At 48.6% G+C, this 18,154-nt stretch overlaps 2 protein-coding genes across 2 annotated transcripts; one reads left to right on the forward strand and one right to left on the reverse strand.

Moving 5' to 3' along the window:
* Positions 1–1,914: 1,914 nt before the first annotated feature.
* Positions 1,915–6,246, reverse strand: LOC311316148 (E3 ubiquitin-protein ligase TRIM11-like). The gene is made up of 6 exons (XM_084446934.1): positions 5,573–6,246; positions 5,368–5,463; positions 4,790–5,023; positions 4,660–4,679; positions 3,350–3,477; positions 1,915–3,147 (listed from the first exon to the last, which is right to left on the reverse strand). Exons 1-6 carry the CDS (start codon positions 6,158–6,160, stop codon positions 2,567–2,569), a joined length of 1,647 nt encoding a protein of 548 aa, XP_084303060.1. The 5' UTR covers positions 6,161–6,246; the 3' UTR covers positions 1,915–2,566.
* Positions 6,247–8,069: 1,823 nt separating this feature from the next.
* On the forward strand, positions 8,070–18,095 carry LOC311316321 (protein BCAP-like; the record flags this gene model as incomplete). The annotated part of the gene is made up of 15 exons (XM_084447163.1): positions 8,070–8,230; positions 8,590–8,716; positions 8,910–9,038; positions 9,551–9,625; positions 9,917–9,988; positions 10,081–10,197; positions 10,897–11,082; positions 11,209–11,318; positions 12,041–12,176; positions 12,435–12,545; positions 13,130–13,231; positions 15,331–15,431; positions 15,682–15,844; positions 16,467–16,592; positions 17,922–18,095. The coding sequence occupies 15 exons, from the start codon at positions 8,070–8,072 to the stop codon at positions 18,093–18,095; spliced, it is 1,890 nt and encodes a 629-aa protein (XP_084303289.1).
* Between the last annotated feature and the right edge of the window lie 59 nt (positions 18,096–18,154).

Below are 18,154 nucleotides of genomic sequence, written 5' to 3' on the forward strand. Positions count from 1 at the left end.
GGAGGTGGTCAGGGACGCATTTCGACCACATTGAATAGAAGTGTAAATGGAAATGCGTTTTTAATCCACATATCAACAACGTGGGTGGAAATACGTAGCCGTTGGAACGCGCCGGTTCCAGACCAGCAAGGAGCAGGCTTCCATGGCAGCTAGCAAGAAAGCATTAAAATGGATCCTGGTCAAGGTTGGAGTCCAGACGAGACAAAAGTGTCTACTCTCAATTTGGTCGGACGAAAATATTCAAGCACAAACAGGATGTGACGTTCGATTGTCAGCTGGACAGAGTCAATCGGATCTCAAACGGATCGGGTTGAAGGTAATCGAAACGCATATTAATGCCAGGTGTAAATGTAATCAGGCTTAATCATTATCTAGATACAATCTCGATACGAGAGGCATTTTAATGCAAGGTGTAAACAGGGTCACAGAAACAGGAAGTGTTGAGGCTCTGCCCTGACTTGACTCACAGAAACAAGTTCATGAGACCAAAACTTGCCACTAGTGGTTTTCCAGGTTAGCTAGCTATCAAAGTCAAATAAATGTCATATAACTTTGAGAGCTAGCCTGCGAAGGACCAGGGACAGAACCAGAGCCACAGGGTAAAGAGGATTGGATCCCTTGTATCCTTGTGGTGGTGCATTTACAGATAATCTTTGGAACGAGAGAGAGAAAAAGAGAGAGAGGGAGAGAGAGAGAGAAACCTAGGAATTCTGTCAACAGAGAAGGAAAAAAAGACCATCAGAAACGCTTATCTCTCAAAGGCTTCTGCGGCCCAAGCGGGTCAGATGACTAAAGAGGTTTTAGCCTCATTTCTGACGTTCACCACCACCACTCTTCAGGCCCAACTACAGCCAGAGACTCAAATAACACGGGAAACAAATACGCTTATTGTTTTATTCATATATTAATAATAGGGCTTTTTCTCCAGTATACAGCAGGACAACAATCAGAACAGATTCAAACAACGCCTGTGTACATAAAAGCAGTCTTGCTTGTGTTCTTTATTACTTCTAGACTAGAATACACAGGAGGTGTGTGCACTGAGGTGAATACAAATGAAAATTCAAAGTGTGTGTGTGTGTGGGGGGTGCAAGATTCCAATGTGCAAAAATAAAAAAAAGTGACAATGTGCGTCTGAACACGTCTGTCTGTATGAAGATAAGCAGACCCCAGGTGGATAAAGCTAGACATTTCAGTCCCAATCAATGGTTAACACTGAGCTAGGAGAGCCAATCATCTCTCATATAATCTCTCATATAATGTCAAGGTCATCTCAAAGTCACAGACTCACAGGGGGGGAATACAATTCTGTCTTTACATTTCTGGAGTCAGAGATGGGGAAAAAAGAGGTTGGGGAAAACTATAATCCACCGCCTCCCCCTGTTCAAATCAAAGGCTAGAGTGCCCCCTACTGGCCAAAGATGTCATAGCTAGCACAATCGATTGGCTGGCTACTACTACAGTACATATTGAGGGTGCATGGATAATGATAGCTATCATCATTAGGTCGTCCTCAGACGAGCTTGACAGCGAAGTCTCCAATCCTCTCCGTCGTCGTACATCCAGCCAGTTCCGCAGAACTCTCCACTCCTGCGTCCCTCCTCAGTACGTCCACGTATGTTGGTGTGGGACGTCCTCTTAATCGGTGCCCGTGTGTCGGCTCCCAGAGCACCAGCTTGCTGGCTGGGAGTTCTATGGAGTTCTAGGAGTACTATGATAACTATAGTAGAAAATAACTCATCCAACGTGGGGCAAAAATGAGTAATCTGGACCTTCAATTAGAGTCTGGCTAAACACTGAAGAAGGCAGAGCCGAAACGCGTCTGTCAGGTCTGTCCACCATCATGAATTAAAAGAGCATAAACATAGTTTGAGTGCGGACCCTTCTTTATTATTGATCAAAGTCTGGCTTAAGTACAAATACCCACCCACAAACAGAAAATAGAATTAGTGGGCAAGACTATGTATCGTTGTATATATACAGTAAATGTGCCATTATTACTACATCATATTTTTCTTCCTACACTCTAGACTATAATACACCCTCCTCTGGGTTCTACCAGAGAAATGGAGAAGAACTCGGTCAATAAACAATCCACACGACCTGACACAGGTTGAATGTTATTAGCATACTAATAGGCTACTTAGCATTGCAGCAGAGTAGCGTTGGTAATAATTTTGCTATGGGCCTACTGTCAGTGCTCAACTGCCGGTGAGTAGTGTTATGGCAGAGGGCCCGCTCGCATACTGATTAAAACTAACTGAACTGTTCACAACACCTGCCAGGCTGATGTGCTGACGTGTCAAAATGCAAACTATGTGAAGGCGGTTTGAAGGTGGGGGAGTGGGGGGGGGGGTGGGGGGGTGCTGGAAGTTGAAGCGCCAGCGATGGCTGACACTTCAAGGCATGACTCAAGAATTCGTAATCTGGGATGAAAGTGACCGTTTCTACACTTCCATTTTTCCACACACATTCAACACCGTGCACGAATAATTGGAGGGATGCAACACAGACATCTATAAAAAAAAAGGTGGGGGTGTTTTAGGACGAGGGTGTTCCGGGGACTCTAGAGGTCGGAGGTCGAGCGCAGCAGCCTCATGGCGTGCGTGGACGCGGGCTGACCGTCGCCCCTCAGCCTCGGGCAGAAGGCCGGGTAGAGGCTGCGGTCGGCGAGGCCGCCCAGGCTGCAGTAGAAGGTGTAGAGGCTCTCCAGCCGGGCGCCGTCGTAGACGCACAGGATGCCGCTGTCCATGTCCAGGAACACCCCGATCCGACCGGGCGTCCGGCCGTCGGGGGCGGCGAACGAGAAGGTCAGCCAGTCGTGCTGGGCGCAGAACTGCCTCCTGCCCTGGTCGTAGCTCAGCCCCCAGGACTGACCGTCGCTGCCCAGCTCCTGGGTGAGCGTGGTCTGCTGGGGGTGCAGGTAAGCCACGCCCACGGCCCAGGACGACAGCCCGCCCACCGCCACCTCCCAGTGGTGCACGCCCTCCGTGAGCGCGGCGGCGCCCAGCACGCAGAGAGGCAGGCCGGCGGCGGCGGCGCCGGTCGGGTCATCCCCGTCCTCCTGGGCCGTCCACACGGAGGCGCGGTCGGGGCCCAGGCGCAGGCTGGGGTGGGCGCTCGGTGGGTGGAGGTAGATCCGATCCCCTGGTGGAGAGAAGCGGTTGTGACTACATAAAAGAGGCAATTCAGTTCGCTGGCGCTCCATCGGCCTCGGGCTGTGACACTGCGCGCGCGTGTGTGCGTGTGTGTGTGTGCGTGTGTGTGTGTGTGTGTGTGCGTGTGTGTGTGTGTGCGTGTGTGTGTGCGTGTGTGCGTGTGTGTGTGTGTGTGTGTTCTAAATGTGTACCCGGGAACACGGTCTGCAGAGTGTTGAACAGCGGGGAGATTCTTGCGGAGGCTTCGGGCTGAGGGAGACTCTGCTTCCCGAACTCCTGGATTTGACCGGAACAAACGTTCCTTTGAAACAGGTCAGCCCTAGCAGAGGACAGACAAACCAAAGAGAACCATCATATACTTTCACGCGCTCACGCACACTAAGTGGAGATTTTTTTTTTTTTTTATTCTCAGCACAAGACCATAAACATGCCTCAGTTGGTTATGTTCAATTTCCGGAGAAGATCAAGTTGTCGCAATGTTGTCGCAATGTTTGCGCTATATAAATAAAGCTTACTTACTTACTTACTAAGTGTACAGCTATAAGAAGCTCGTTGCCCAATGCCCAGTGATGTATAAGGTTATAGTTGGAGAACTCTAGCCATTGGACTTAAACTATGTATAGATACAGACCACCGACTATAAAAGGTGGGACAAACTGAACACCATGTTGTCTGATCAGGGAACGTTGACTGCTAAAGCGTTTCTCTGTGACTGACCTAGATATCTGAACGCTGTTTTACTTAAAGTCGCACAGAAACGGACGTTTGAGATCATCTAACTTCCGTAGTTTGACGTATTTCCGATGCAAACAAGCTATGAGGGTGGGACATGCGTTTAGAGGAATTTGATTGGAACATTGACAAGTGGATGGGATTTAAGAACTTTAGAGAGATTCTATAGAAGGATAGCGTTGATTGGTGGGTGGATGTTGTGAGATTATTGGCCTAAAATCTAAGGTACCTGTTGTCGTCATTGCACGTGACCTACCGTTTTCCAGGAAGTAAGAAATTATATACTTTGATATAAGATTACAACAATAGTAGAATTTTGTAAATTTTTTGGCATACATCGTTGAATAGGTGAACACTATGACCAATTATGTGAGCCAAGATGGGACAGAATGCTTTTTTCATTTCATTGCGACTTTAATAAATGCTGAATCTGATCTACAATTCAGTTCCGGAAAACTACTTCCCTCTCCGGTAATTGATTCTTCAATACCATCAATCAAATCATTGTACATCAGTATGCGTCACACTCTCGTCTGCGTTGTGTTCAACAGGGCGGGATTCGAACCCCCGTTCGACAAGCTCTCCCGCTTGTGATGCGGACACGCTGACGGTTGCGCCAATAGGGACGCCCCGCTTGGGAGTGACCGTCAGCGTTCTTTTTGAGGAGTGAGTTTCACCAGCTACTCCACGTTTCACTCGGGTTAAAATAAACAACTGTCTAGTGGGTCACACATGCATGAAGTTCTCAACAGGGAAAAACACTACTCACCAATCTGAATTCTTCAGCAGCTGTCAAAAAAACATCATTATTAATACTTAAAACCAAATAACAGACACGTTTATAACAATTATATAACCAGACGTTTATAACTGAAGTCGTGAATGCGGGCGCAGTGTACCTGTAGCACCACCAGGGGGTCGTGGATGTTCTGCGCCTCCAGCAGGGCTCTCTGGGCCTGGCCCAGACGGGTCAGCAGACGCCGCAGCTTCTCGGACCGGTGCCCCCCGACCCGGCTGACCTGCACCAGGTCCACGGAGAAGCGCTTCTTCCAGGCCTTCTCCTCCAGGTCCAGGAACAGACGCACCCTGCTCAGGAACGCAGAGTACTCCCTCTGCTGCGCCATCAGGCTCTCCTGACAGGGAGGGGGGGGGGGGGGGGGAGGGAGGATGTGTGTGAGTGTGAGTGAGAGTGAGTTAGTGAGAGTGAGTGAGTGAATGAGTGTGTATGTGAGTGAGTGTGTGTGTGTGTATGTGAGTGAGTGTGTGCGTGTTTGTGTGCGTGCGTGCGTGTGAGCGAGCGTGAGTGAAGTGTGTGTGTGCAAGCGTGCGAGTGCAGTGTGTGTGTGTGTGTGTGTGTGTGTCAGGTGAGGAGCTTGACATCATGCTGGGTTTTTTTTTTTTTCTTTCCACCTCACACCCAAATATTGGTTTAAGCCGCCCTACTGAGTGAGAGACTGGTTTTCCAACTTCATGTTACCTCTGAACGCAAAGCATCCTGCTCCATCTTTGCCAGGCTGTCTTTGACTTCCGAGAGGTTCTGAGCAATACCCTCAAGTTTGACATGGCAGTCCCTCTGAAAAAGTACACCAAAATGACAGCATGTAACGTGGATGTACAGCATCCGGGCATCTGATCCATCCACCCATGTCATTTACTTTAAATCATGACTGTGAACCACATACCCTCAGACCTTTCAATGCATCCGCCAGCTTCACCACGCTGTGTCCGGCGGCTCCGTGCCTGGCCTCGGAGGGCAGCATGCAGTAGGCGCACAGAGGAGTGGAGTCCGTCTCGCAGAAGAGCTCCAGGTCTTTTCCATGCTCCCTGCAGAGCCTGCCCGCGTCGCTCATGGGGCTGACCAGGACGTGCTTACGCAGCGTGCTGTTCTCGAAGTGCGGCATGACGTGCGCGGCACAGTACGACTCGTTGCAGTTGACGCAACTCTTTTCCGCGGCCGCCTTTTGCTCGCCTTTGCAGACAGAGCAGTCGATGGAGCTCGCACGTCTCCGGTGGTATTTCTCTATTATATTGTGCAGGACGACGTTTTTCTTGAGGTTTATCCTCGAGTCGCACGGTGCGAGGCAAAGTGGGCAGGTGTAAAATTGACTTACAGTATAGTCTCCATCGTCACCCTCGTCTTCTGCGACGGCAGATCTTTTCAGCTGGCTCACACAGTTTTCGCAATAATTGTGGCCACATGGTAAAGTGAGTGGATCCACAAAGATGTCACGGCAGACGGCGCAAATAAGCTCGTCGTCAAGGGCCTCCATGTCAAGTGAAGCGAAAGAGATCCGTCAACAGATGCACTCGTTCTCAACTTTGAACCGTGGATAAAGTGGGAGTAACGACTGGTGGTTCCGTCCATACAACTTTAAACTTTTAAGCCACGTGATTCGGCTAAAAATAAATTATCCAGTATTTTTTTTTGGACAACTTGGAAAGTATTACCGTTTTTTTTTAATACGTTTTTTTAATGTTACAGGATATAAATGGCTAACTCTGTCTCTTTTTCAATTTTAAATACGAGATTTGATTTCTTCCGAGTTTCGTGTGTCGTTGTGTTTACATCAACAGCTGTGCGGAGTGACACACCGGGATACATCCACAGAGAATATAGGTCTCCAACAAAGTAAAAGAATAAACGCTAATTTCACCTCAGAAACGTCACAGACCATAATAACTCAGACAAGCTCTGCTTGACATGACTTGAAGTGCCTTTTGTGTGTACCTTTGTGGGGCATGTCCGTAGAGTGTACCGCTTCTCCCTCCGCTCAGAGAGCGTCCTCTTGGGTAAAGTCAAGTTCCCATAAACGCAGAGACTATTTATGGTTAAATTAAGGTTAGGGTTAAGGGTAAGTGCTAGATTTGGGGTTAGGCTTAGGCCTAGGTATAGGGTTGTGTTCAGCTTTAGGGTTAAGTAATAAACTATATTAAATTTAGGGTTGGGGTTATAGTTTGACCGGTCTTTGCGTTTATGGTAACTAGCCACTACCCATCCTCTAGCCTCTAGCGCCACCATCAGCACAGGAGTGTTTATCGGGTGCTTTTTCGAACTACCCGCCTCCAGCCCGGCTAGCTGCCTCACTGGCTAACCGACCAGGACCCCCCCGCCTTCAGCCCGGCTAGCTGCCTCACTGGCTAACCGACCAGGACCCCCCCGCCTTCAGCCCGGCTGGCTGCCTCACTGGCTAACCGACCGAGATCCGCGTCCACAACAACGCCCAACAACCAGTATGTGTGTAGCTATCATGCCCTGAAGTCAACCAAGCGTTGACGGTTTGCGTTCGTTCCCAACAACAACTGTGAGAGTGACTCGGCGGCTCGGTAGATGATGATCAAACCGTTTGCAGGTCAGAAAACAGCGGAGCGTTGGAGCCTCGAAGACGGAAGAGTTCTGTGTGATTGGACCTCCTGACCTCTGGAAGAGTTCTGTGTGATTGGACCTCCTGACCTCTGGAAGAGTTCTGTGTGATTGGACCTCCTGACCTCTGGAAGAGTTCTGTGTGACTGGACCTCCTGACCTCTGGAAGAGTTCTGTGTGACTGGACCTCCTGACCTCTGGAAGAGTTCTGTGTGATTGGACCTCCTGACCTCTGGATGAATAGGTCACATTAAGGCTAGCTAGCTAGACCTAGCACTAAAGGTAGCTAACGTTAGTTGCAATCCGCTTATTTGACACCAATTTCATCCTGTGGTTTCATAATTGACTGCCCAAAAATGTGCCAATTCTCTGCCAGATGGCTAGCTAAGCTAACTAATAAATGCTGGTTAATGATGCTAGCTAGCTCGATAACATCATAGCTATAGACTGCAGGGTTAGCTGAATTAGCTTGTCATTTGACAAGGTCAGACGGGATTAACTCGTTTAATGTGCTGAGTTGGAACCAGTTGGGAAATGCGTGGCTAATGATGTATTTGCACTGACTGTGAGCTAATTACAAAACAAAACCCCATATCATCAAACATGACATGACATTATGAATCATTTAGCAGACGCCTTTATTCAAAGCGACTTAAAATAATTGCATTTAACGTAGGAAGTCAGTGTTCTACTACTCGCTACTAGAACTCACAAGTGCATCTCTTTTCTAAACAAGTGACTAAGAGCATAATCTAGTGCTGAAGCCAAGATGCAAGAAGAATGACAGAGGCAGGGTTCTCTTCCACCTTTCAGGAGAGATGGCCATGTCTCTGGAGGACCTGTCCCCGCCTGCGCTCAGCTCAACCAGGGAGGATTTCTCCCAGAGCTACAGAGACCTGGACGGTGCCCTGGAGCCAGGCAGAGGGAGCAGACTCCACAGAAGCTACTCCTCCAGAGCCGGCGCGATGGAGGCCAACGGGTGAGTGAGCGAACCTCGGGTTTGTGTGGAGCATGGAGGTGGAGCGGGTCGTCCAATGATCGTAGGGGCGGCGGTTCGAATCCCAGCTCCTGTCCACATGTCGAAGTGTCCTTGGGCAAGGACACTGAACCCCAAATTGCTCCTAATGAGCAGGCTAGCGCCTTGCATGGCAGTTGCCGCCATTGTGTGAATGTATGTGTGAATGAAAAGCCATTGTAAAGCACTTTGGATGAAAGCGCTATATAAGTGCAGTGCATTTACCATTACCATGTAAACAATGAGGTAACTGATAGCAGGGTTGAGCACGCTTGCTCGGGTCGATTTGATTGGTCTTTCCTCTCCTTTGTCTCAATGTGTAGTTCTGGGGACTTCACGGTTGGAGGAAAGAGTCCCTTGCTGAAAACACTGATGGAGGCTGAAGCAGCCGCCAACTCTGCAGCCGTACAGCTCATGTCCTTCAAGGAGACTTTGGACGATGACTTTGCAGTATGTGAAGCCTTTTTTATCACTCTGACAGATTTGACAATTTGGCTTTCTCATATGTTTTCCAAATATATAATTGCTTGATTTGCGAGCTTTTAAAGTATCTAAAGAGTTTTTCTGTCCGGTTTCTTGTTCTTATTTTTGCTGTGTTTTCTGGTTTCTCGTTCTTGTCCTTCTGTCTTTTCTGGTGAAAAAGTCTGGACGTTCGGCCTCTCACAGCCGGCACGCGTCCAGTCAGAGGAACCTTCTGCTGGACAAGCTGGAGGTTTTCAAACAGATCAACAAGTCCGTTCGACGACAGTTGAAGGAGCTTCAGGAATCCGAGGTAGAGATCAGAGTGTGAGAGATGGTGCTGAGTAGGGCTGGGTTTCAAAAATCGATTCATCGATTCTGAATCAAATGATTCAGAAACGATTCATGAATCCCAAAATCTATCTTTTATTTAATGAATGAATGAATAAATGAAGGTATGAATAGTTCATTCATTCATTCATTCATTCATTTTTGGAAATCAGTATCGATACCCCACCCTAGTATTGATGTGTTGCATAACTTGACAGTCATGTAATTAAGGTTACAGCAAAAAAAAAAAAACTGGTTTTAGTAACACTAACCGAATCGATATTGAATCGATCTGAATCGAAATGAATCGTGATAATCGATTCTGAACCTTGTGAATCGGAATCGAATCGATTCTTGAAATTCGACTCGATACCCAGCCCTAGTGCTGAGTCTGTTTGAATGGATGAACGCTCAACACAACCATGCAGTTCCGTTCACCCTGAAGGACTGTGGAGAAATGACTCTGAAAACACCTCTTTGTCTCCACTGTTCTAGGCTAATAGACTCGAGACGAACAAATACATTGATATTGTGTTGAAGAAACTTACAGAAGCTGAAAGTGAAAATCTGGTAAGGCTTCCTGTAGACCAAAACCATTTAAAAATGGTCAGATTTATAAATGAACCACGTCTGATTTGTTCTGCCAAGGACAGTTAATCTGCATTACCAGATTAATCCAGAATTGGGTCATTTAAGTGTCTCTAAGATAGCTTGCTTGGTTGGAGCATGGGGCTCTTAAGGTTGGGGATTTAATTGAAGACGTGGTAACATGTAAAGACTTCAGGTAAAAGATAAGCAGAAGCGCTATTTCATTGGTTATAATAATACTCTTATATACTGATGTCTGTGTTTTTCCACAAGCTGTTGAAAAGAGAGCTGAGCCAGAAAGAAAAGAGAGTGGTGGAGCTGCTGGATTTGCGCAAGCAAGAAATGGTAAACAAACGCTAACAACAACAACAACTCACTAGTAGCCCCCAGGTCCTCACGACTCACCTCACGACCTCGTCTCCCCCGTCTCCTCCCAGGACAACACGGAGAACGTGGTCCAGATGAGCAAGTCTGTGGAGGCCACGCGAGCCCACCTGCAGGGCCAGCTCCGCAACAGGGAGGCCGACAACAACCGCCTGGCAGTGCAGCTCCGGGTACCTGGACCGCTTCCCCTCGGTCAGCGGGCTGACCAGCCTGGCTCCAGACCCTGAATCACTCGCCCGCTTTCCTTTCTGAAATGCCATTCAGGGTCTGGAAAGGCTCTCGTCCAGAGTGCTTTCTCGGGTTGGAATTCCAACCAGGCCAATCAGCGCCCTTTGAATGTGATGACAGAATTAAACTGCGCAATGTGATTGGCTAGGGGATGAACTAAATGCTGAGGACTCCCTCTTTGGCAACGCCCATCGGAAAACGTCTGCATTGGGAGCCTGTTCAGACTGAATAATGAAGTGATCAGAGTGTCGGGCTATACTAGACCAGCCTGAGAGCCATTACACATGAGAGGACCTCCCAGACAGCTTTTTGGTTAATTGTAGGGATGTTGGCAATTCATCGATAAGCGATTCACGGTCGTAAAGGATTTGCTCGAGCACGTGATATTTACTCGATCTAATTTACTAGACCACGTTGTTTGATAGTAGATCGAGTAAATTTCACGCGCTCAAGCAAATCCTTAACGACCATGAATCGCTTATCGATTAACTGTTAACATCCCTAATTCATCGTCATTAAGTCGATTAGCGACCTGTTCTGAATAGTGGATAATCCATTGGTGAAATCATGTCTGTTGTCGTAGTCCACTGTCGTTATTGAATATGAACCGGTGACCTCGCGGTCCGTGAGGTCGTCTGCAGGTCGCGGAGAGGTCGCTGGCGGAGCTGAAGCTGCAGAACGACGGCCTGAGACGAGAGGCCTCCTCTCTGACGGGGAGGGCGGCCCACGAGAAGGAGTCCCTGAAGAAGGCCGCCCGCGCCCAGAAGCAGAGGGCCGAGAGGTTCGAGGCGGCCCTCGATAAATGCTACGCTCAGCTGAGAGAGAAGGTACGGGCTAAAACTCTGACATCAGGGGAACACGAAACCTGACGTTTCCCAGTCGGGAGGGACGTGATTTTGATCTTCGACAGGTACAGGATTTTTAATGGCGGTCTTTTCTGTTGTTCGGCGCAGGATGTGCAGATTCTGGAGGCTCGCGCTGAGAGAGACTCGTGGAGGAGACAGCAGGAGAGGAGCATCGAGGAGAGAGTGGAGCTGGACTCACAGATAGGGCTGCTCAAAGGGTTAGTCATGGCTTCAACGATGGTAGAAGAGGTTGGTTGCAAAACGAGATAATCACCAACTGTCACATTTATCGTCAGAAATGATTGCTGACAGGCACCTTTATTTATGCATGAACTATTTCTGTCATCAGATTTTAAGATAATACATGTTTGTCATACTTTCAAATGTGTTTGTCCACACAATGCTATATCTTAAACTTTAATGTTAAATCAAATTTCTCAGAATGGATATATATCTCATACAGCCCATCCTAAAGGAAATCAATAATCATAATAATGTGAGTCGCACTGAAATGAAAAAAGCATTCTGTCCCATTTTGGTTCACATAATTGGTCATAGTGTTCACCTATTCAACGATGTATGCCAAAAAACTTACAAAATTCTACTTTTGTTGTAATCTTATATAAAAGTATATAATTTCTTACTTCCTGGAAAACGGTAGGTCACGTGCAATGACGACAACAGTTACCTTAGATTTTAGGCCAATAATCTCACAACATCCGCCCGCCAATCAACGCTATCCTTCTATCGAATCTGTCTAAAGTTCTTAAAACCCGTCCACTTGTCAATGTGCCAATCAAATTCCTCTAAACGCATGTCCCACCCTCATAGCTTGTTTGCGTCCGAAATACGTCAAACTACGGACGTTAGATGATCTCAAACGTCCGTTAAGTTAAGTTGATTGGCATGGTGACGGGTGTTGTGTTTTGTCTGATTGTAGCCAGATTGCAGACATGACCGAGCGGCTACAGCGAGAGCGGGGTGAACTCAACACAGCCAACGAGGTCTTGCTGCAGAGGGTGGAAACGCTCAACGCTGAACACGGAGACCTCAACCTCGATAACGCAGCACTCAAGGTTCAGAACCAGAACCACTTGTGTGTATTGAAATCACACTTCTAGTAGACACCACCCTGTCGTCTGTTAACACCGTGGACGTATTTTGCTCGTATATTAGTTACATAAACATAATTTTCCATCTCAGGAGCCATCAATCATCTGCTTATTTTGTTTGTTTATTTAATAATCATCAACTTACCCTTTATGGCGCTCATGTCATTGACTGTCATGCATGTAGTAATGACTCCAGGCCTGTTGGCGGCGCTGTGGTTACAGGCGGCCCTTGCGGGGATGGAGCGGCAGCTGGCCTCCTCTGTGGCGGCTCTAGAAGAGGAGAACGCCGTCTCCCAGGAGAGGAAGACGCAAGCAGAGCAGCGTCAGAGTCAGGTAGACCGCCATGGGATCCGCCATCTGTCTATCTATCTGTCTATCTATCCATCCATCCATGCACCTATCCATCCATCCATCTATTCATCTATCCATCTATCTATCTATTTATTGACACCAATCTATCTATCTATCCATCCATCAGTCAGTCCGTCTGTCTATCTATCCATCCATCTATCCATCCATCTATCCATCCATCCATCCATGCATCTATCCATCCATCTATCCATCCATCCACCTATCCATCTATCTATCCATCCATCCATCCATCCATCCATCCGTCAGTCTGCCTGTCTATCCTTCTATCCATCCATCTATCTGTCCATCCGTCAGTCCATATCTATCCGTCCATCTCTATCCATCCATCCATCCATCTATTTATCTATTTATCTGTCTGCCTGCCTGCCTGCCTGTCTGTCTGTCTGCCTGTCTGTCTGCCTGCCTGCCTGCCTGCCTGCCTGCCCGTCTGTCTGTCTGCCTGCCTGCCTGCCTGTCTCTGTCTGTCTGTCTGTCTGCCCGCCCGTCTGTCTGTCTGTCTGTCTGTCTGCAGACACGTTGAGACCCTTCCTGTCTGTTTCTCCCAGGTGGCCGAGCTGCGGTTGGAGGTGGAGGACCTGAGGACCGAGCTGAAGAGCGTCTTAAGAGCCACGGAGATCAGAGAGGAGAACGAGGCGGAGGCTGAGAAGGTGAGCTCCTCTACCAGACGACACGCCCGTGGTTTTGAATTCTCATTCATCGTTTCATCCACATAACTGCTCTGTTTTTATTTTCGTGTAATCTTTATTTAACCAGGGAGATCCTGTTGAGACATCTCTTTTTTTCGAAGGAGCCCTGGCCAAGATGGCCGCAGATGTTTCACACACATGCAGCATAACCTAACCCTAACCTAACTGATCGGTTACAACTGCTGCATCTAGTATTAGGGGTACTAAAATGATGTTTGTTTCCGAATCTTGCCTCTGGTCTTCTTGATCCCCTCATCGCTTTCTACCGCGTGTGTGTGTGTGGGTCAGTTCACAGCCCCGCGTACTGTGTGTGACCAGACTGGCTCTTCACTGCTAATGCCTGAAACGTCACCATCGCCTTTTAAATTCCTCTCACTGAGAAGAAGCCCGCCCTTCGACCTGCGGTGACCGGGCACGCCTTAACCCTGCGTCTGTTACCAGGCTGTCATGAAGGGTTTAGAGGAAGCTAACCTTAACCCTGCTTCTGTTACCAGGCTGTCATGAAGGGTTTAGAGGAAGCTAACCTTAACCCTGCGTCTGTTACCGGGCTGTCATGAAGGGTTTAGAGGAAGCTAACCTTAACCCTGCTTCTGTTACCAGGCTGTCATGAAGGGTTTAGAGGAAGCTAACCTTAACCCTGCTTCTGTTACCAGGCTGTCATGAAGGGTTTAGAGGAAGCTAACCTTAACCCAACGTCTGTTACCAGGCTGTCATGAAGGGTTTAGAGGAAGCTACCTTCGCGTCCTCAGGGCAAAGCCTGGTTCATTGCTTGGTTTCCGGTCTTGAGCCCGCTGGGATCCTGTCCGCTGAACCCAGCAGCCTAGCCAGTCGCTACGAGCGAGAATAAAACGTGGACATACCAAACAAAGTTCTCCGTGAAGTTCCTGAAGGAACTCGCACCGTACAGTTTCAACGAGCACAGCCTGTTTTCGGACAGGGGTGTCTAGATCCGCTTAGACCGGGCGGCTGTAGCTCAGTTGGTAGAGCGGGTCGTTCAATGATCGAAGGGTCAGCGGTTCGAATCCCAGCTCCGACTGTCCACATGTCGAAGTGTCCTTGAGCAAGACACCTAACCACCAATTGCTCCCAATGAGCAGGTTGGCACCTAGCATGGCAGCTGCCGCCATTGGTGTGTGAATGTGTGTGTCAATGGGTGAATGAGAGGCCATTGTAAAGCGCTTTGAGTGCCGCTAAGGTGAAAAAGCGCTATATAAGTGCAGTCCATTTACCATTTAGACCGGGAACCGCAACTGCAAAGCGAATAGGCTAAGAGTAAGCTAAGCTAGGAGTGTGGTTATTAATGTTTGTCTGCCCCTAACTCCTCCCCCCCACCCCCACCTCCCTCCCTCACCACCACGCCATCCCTCACCATCACGCCACCCCGCACCCCCACCCCCCTCCGGACCGCAGGTCAGGCTGCAGCTGCAGGGGCGCGTGACGGAGCTGGAGGGCTACCCCGGGCTTCTGAGGGCAGCCCAGCAGACCCTCGCCGACTGCCAGGAGAGCCTGCAGCGCTCTGAGGAGAGATGCGCAGACAAGGCAGACGCCGCTAGGCAACTGCAGGCCAAGGTGTGCAGCAGCAACAGCCGCCCCGGCCGCTAGGCTAGGCTAGGCTAGGCTAGGCTAGCTCACCTGACTATAGTCGCCTGAAGTGCAGCGGTGGCAGTATATGTAGCAGATGGTCAGTTAGCCTTACCACCCCCCGCCACTAGGTGGCACTCAAACCCCATGCGCGGTCGGTGTGTCTCCCTCTGCAGTTGTTGTGGAGTTTGGGTGTGTTGTGCTTTGATTGGATGTGCTCTTTTGATTGCAGCTGAAAAACAATTTGCAACCCTTTGTGCGCACGTGTGTGTGTGTGTGTCACCTGATCTATCTGTTGTGTTGTTTGCTGTTGTGGTGTGTGTGATGACACTAGAGTTGTGTTGCGCATCGTGTTGGAACAGTAGGTAAGTACAACGCCTGTGTGAACTTTAACCCTGATCTGTGTTCAGTTCATCGGTGCCCTTTCGCCTTGTGTACGACGTTGTAAAAAACGATTGTGGCCTTGTTCTGTTACGCAGGTGGACACTCAAGTCAAGAAGCTGAATTCGTCTCTGGAGATGAAAGAGTCCATTCAGGAGGCTAACTCACATTTGAGGGAGAGAATAGATTCTCTTCAAAGGTAAGACCCTCCTTAAAATAACACTAATAATGTTTCAGCGTGGTTCCTACTTGTGGACTAATCAAGGATAAAAACTGAATATAAAGACCATGATTCTTTAGTGCAACCGTCAAGACTCACTCACTCACTTATATAGATTAATTTCTTTTGACCATTTTAGAATGTGACCAGGCTGGCGACGCGTTATTACTTGAACATCGTGAGTCCTGAATGGCGTGTGTGTGTGTGTGTGTGTGTGTGTGTCCTGCAGGAGGCTGGAGGAGGTGCAGCAGGAGAACCAGGAGCTGGTGCGCCGGCTGTCCGGTCAGGAGGAGGCACTGCAGTACAGCAGCAGGAACATGGAGCAGCGGTCTGCCGAGTGCCACGCCCTGAACCGCCAGCTGGAGGCGGCGCTGGTGGACGTCCGGCAGCAGGTAGCAGCGCCCGCTCGCCGCAGGTCGGCTCCTCCCCCTTCCCGCTCTGCATTGTGGGGCCGAGATTCTGTCCACCTTGCCGCTGTGCATTGTGGGGCCGAGATTCTGTCCACCTTACTGCACACTTGTCAACCTTGTGAGGTTTCTCATTAGAGTAGGCTAATTAGCGGTACACCAGCAATTAGCTAATTAAGGCGCTATCTTTATATTCGAGGGCTATCAGGCACTTCTAAAAGCCACCAGAGACCAGGCTCACATTGATTGTGAGAACTTGATAACAGATGATTAATTCGTATGGACCATTTCAGAAAGCGAATGAGGTTTTTGTTCAAACCACGAAAACGATGAACACACATTTATTATTTTAGTCATTTAGCAGACGTTTTTTATCCAAAGCGATTTACAATAATTGCATTTAACATAGGAGGTCAGTGCACTACTACTCACCAGAACTCACAAGTACATCTCTTTTCTAAAATGTGACTAAGAGCATAATCTAGTGCTGAAGACAAAGTGCAAGAGTAACAGGAGAGGAACGCATAAGAAGTGATAGAGGAGGACTATAGTTTACTTGGTATCAGGGAAGCGTTGTTGACTGTTTCTCATTCCCCCGTGTGCCAAGGTCACCAGAGTGAAAGAGAAGGCTGTTTCCAGGGAGGGCGCCCTTCAGACTAAGATCCTGGAGCTGGAGGCGGAGAAGAGTCGGAGGGAGACCCAGCTGAAGGAGCTGAGACACAGCAAGCAGTCCGTACGTATCACACCCACGGGGAACACAGTCCGTACGTATCACACCCACGGGGAACACAGTCTGTATGTATCACACCCACGGGGAACACAGTCCGTACGTATCACACCCACGGGGAACACAGTCTGTATGTATCACACCCACGGGGAACACAGTCTGTACGTATCACACCCACGGGGGAACACAGTCTGTACGTATCACACCCACGGGGGAACACAGTCTGTACGTATCACACCCACGGGGGAACACAGTCTGTACGTATCACACCCACGGGGGAGACAGTCCGTACGTATCACACCCACGGGGCACACGGGTACTGGAGGGACATGGAGGTACCATCACATGCTGCTTTCAGTTTCCTACCGACGTGGGTGTGTTATGACTAATTTACTATACTGGTGTGTGTGTGTGTGTTAGAGGTCTTCACGGGTCGGGTAAATCCGAGAGGACCCGATCTGGACCCGAGACCTGTACGGGTCCAGGTCCACATTTCCACGTTTTTATAATGGTCAATTGGATTCGGGTGGATCCGATTCTATTACCTCGGTCCCGGGTCTGTTTGTCATTATGCGTAATACCCGAGAGAAACGCGTGACGCGAATTCAGTGAGACCGCGGGCGCGACGCGAGCGGAGACACGGCAGCCACCACCAGTAGCCTACCTTGTGAAAAATAAGATGAAAGAAAATGAATATAAAGAGGTCAAACCTAGCGGCAGCTTTGTGTAGCCTTATTTATTTACGGCCGTTTCATTTCCATGCTGCCACATCACAGCCCGACAAAACAGCGATTGATCCTGTCGAGATTGAGAGGAAATCGCAATTCTATCAAACTGTGATGCAACAGCATGCAAGCCAACAGCCCTGACAGCCTAAGAGATTAAAGCTACTGCTACTTGCTACTACTGCCTGTCGGATCCGTAAAATACCCGATCCGACTCGGGTCTCGGGTCTCTGTCCTACTCCTGCTCTCGGACAAAATCCGGTCCGGTATACATATATTTTTTAAATGATCGGATTAAGTCGGATCTCGGAACGAATGTCTCGGGTCCATCTCGGTTTCGGGTCCACATTTTAGACCCGAGAAGACCTCTGTGTGTGTGTGCGTGTGTGTGTGTGTGTGTGTGTGTGTGTGTGTGTGTGTGTGTGTGTGTGTGTGTTTTATTAAGTAAGTCGCTTTGGATAAAAGCATCTGCTAAATGACTAATGTAAATGTGTGTGTGTGTGTTTTATTGTAAGTCGCTTTGGATAAAAGCATCTGCTAAATGACTAATGTAAATGTGTGTGTGTGTGTGTGTGTGTGTGTGTGTGTGGGTTCTGTTCTCTCCTTCCAGGCTGAGAAGCAGTTTGATATCCGTCTGAAGGACCTGCAGCTCAGCCTGGAGAGGTCAGAGAGACACAAACAAAGCATCCAGAACTACGTGGACTTCCTCAAAAACTCCTACGCCACCATGTTCGATGAAGGACTACCACCAGCAAGCTTTGGGTCCTCCTATTTTTTAAGCTGAAAATAGATTTTTACTGTGTGTTGTCTGTTTCTCATATGTACTGTAAGCCTTAATTTAAG

This window comes from Borostomias antarcticus, assembly GCF_949987555.1.
Source record: "Borostomias antarcticus genome assembly, chromosome: 12".
In the NCBI taxonomy this organism is placed as follows: domain Eukaryota; kingdom Metazoa; phylum Chordata; class Actinopteri; order Stomiiformes; family Stomiidae; genus Borostomias; species Borostomias antarcticus.

Coding starts and splice junctions, on each gene's coding strand:
- LOC311316148 (XM_084446934.1), bottom strand. CDS start 6,160: ATGGAGGCCCTTGACGACGAGCTTATTTGCGCCGTCTGCCGTGACATC. Junction 4,680..4,789: donor ACCCCCTGGTGGTGCTACAG/GTACACTGCGCC, acceptor TTTTTTTGACAG/CTGCTGAAGAATTCAGATTG. Junction 3,148..3,349: donor TCTGCAGACCGTGTTCCCGG/GTACACATTTAG, acceptor TCTCTCCACCAG/GGGATCGGATCTACCTCCAC.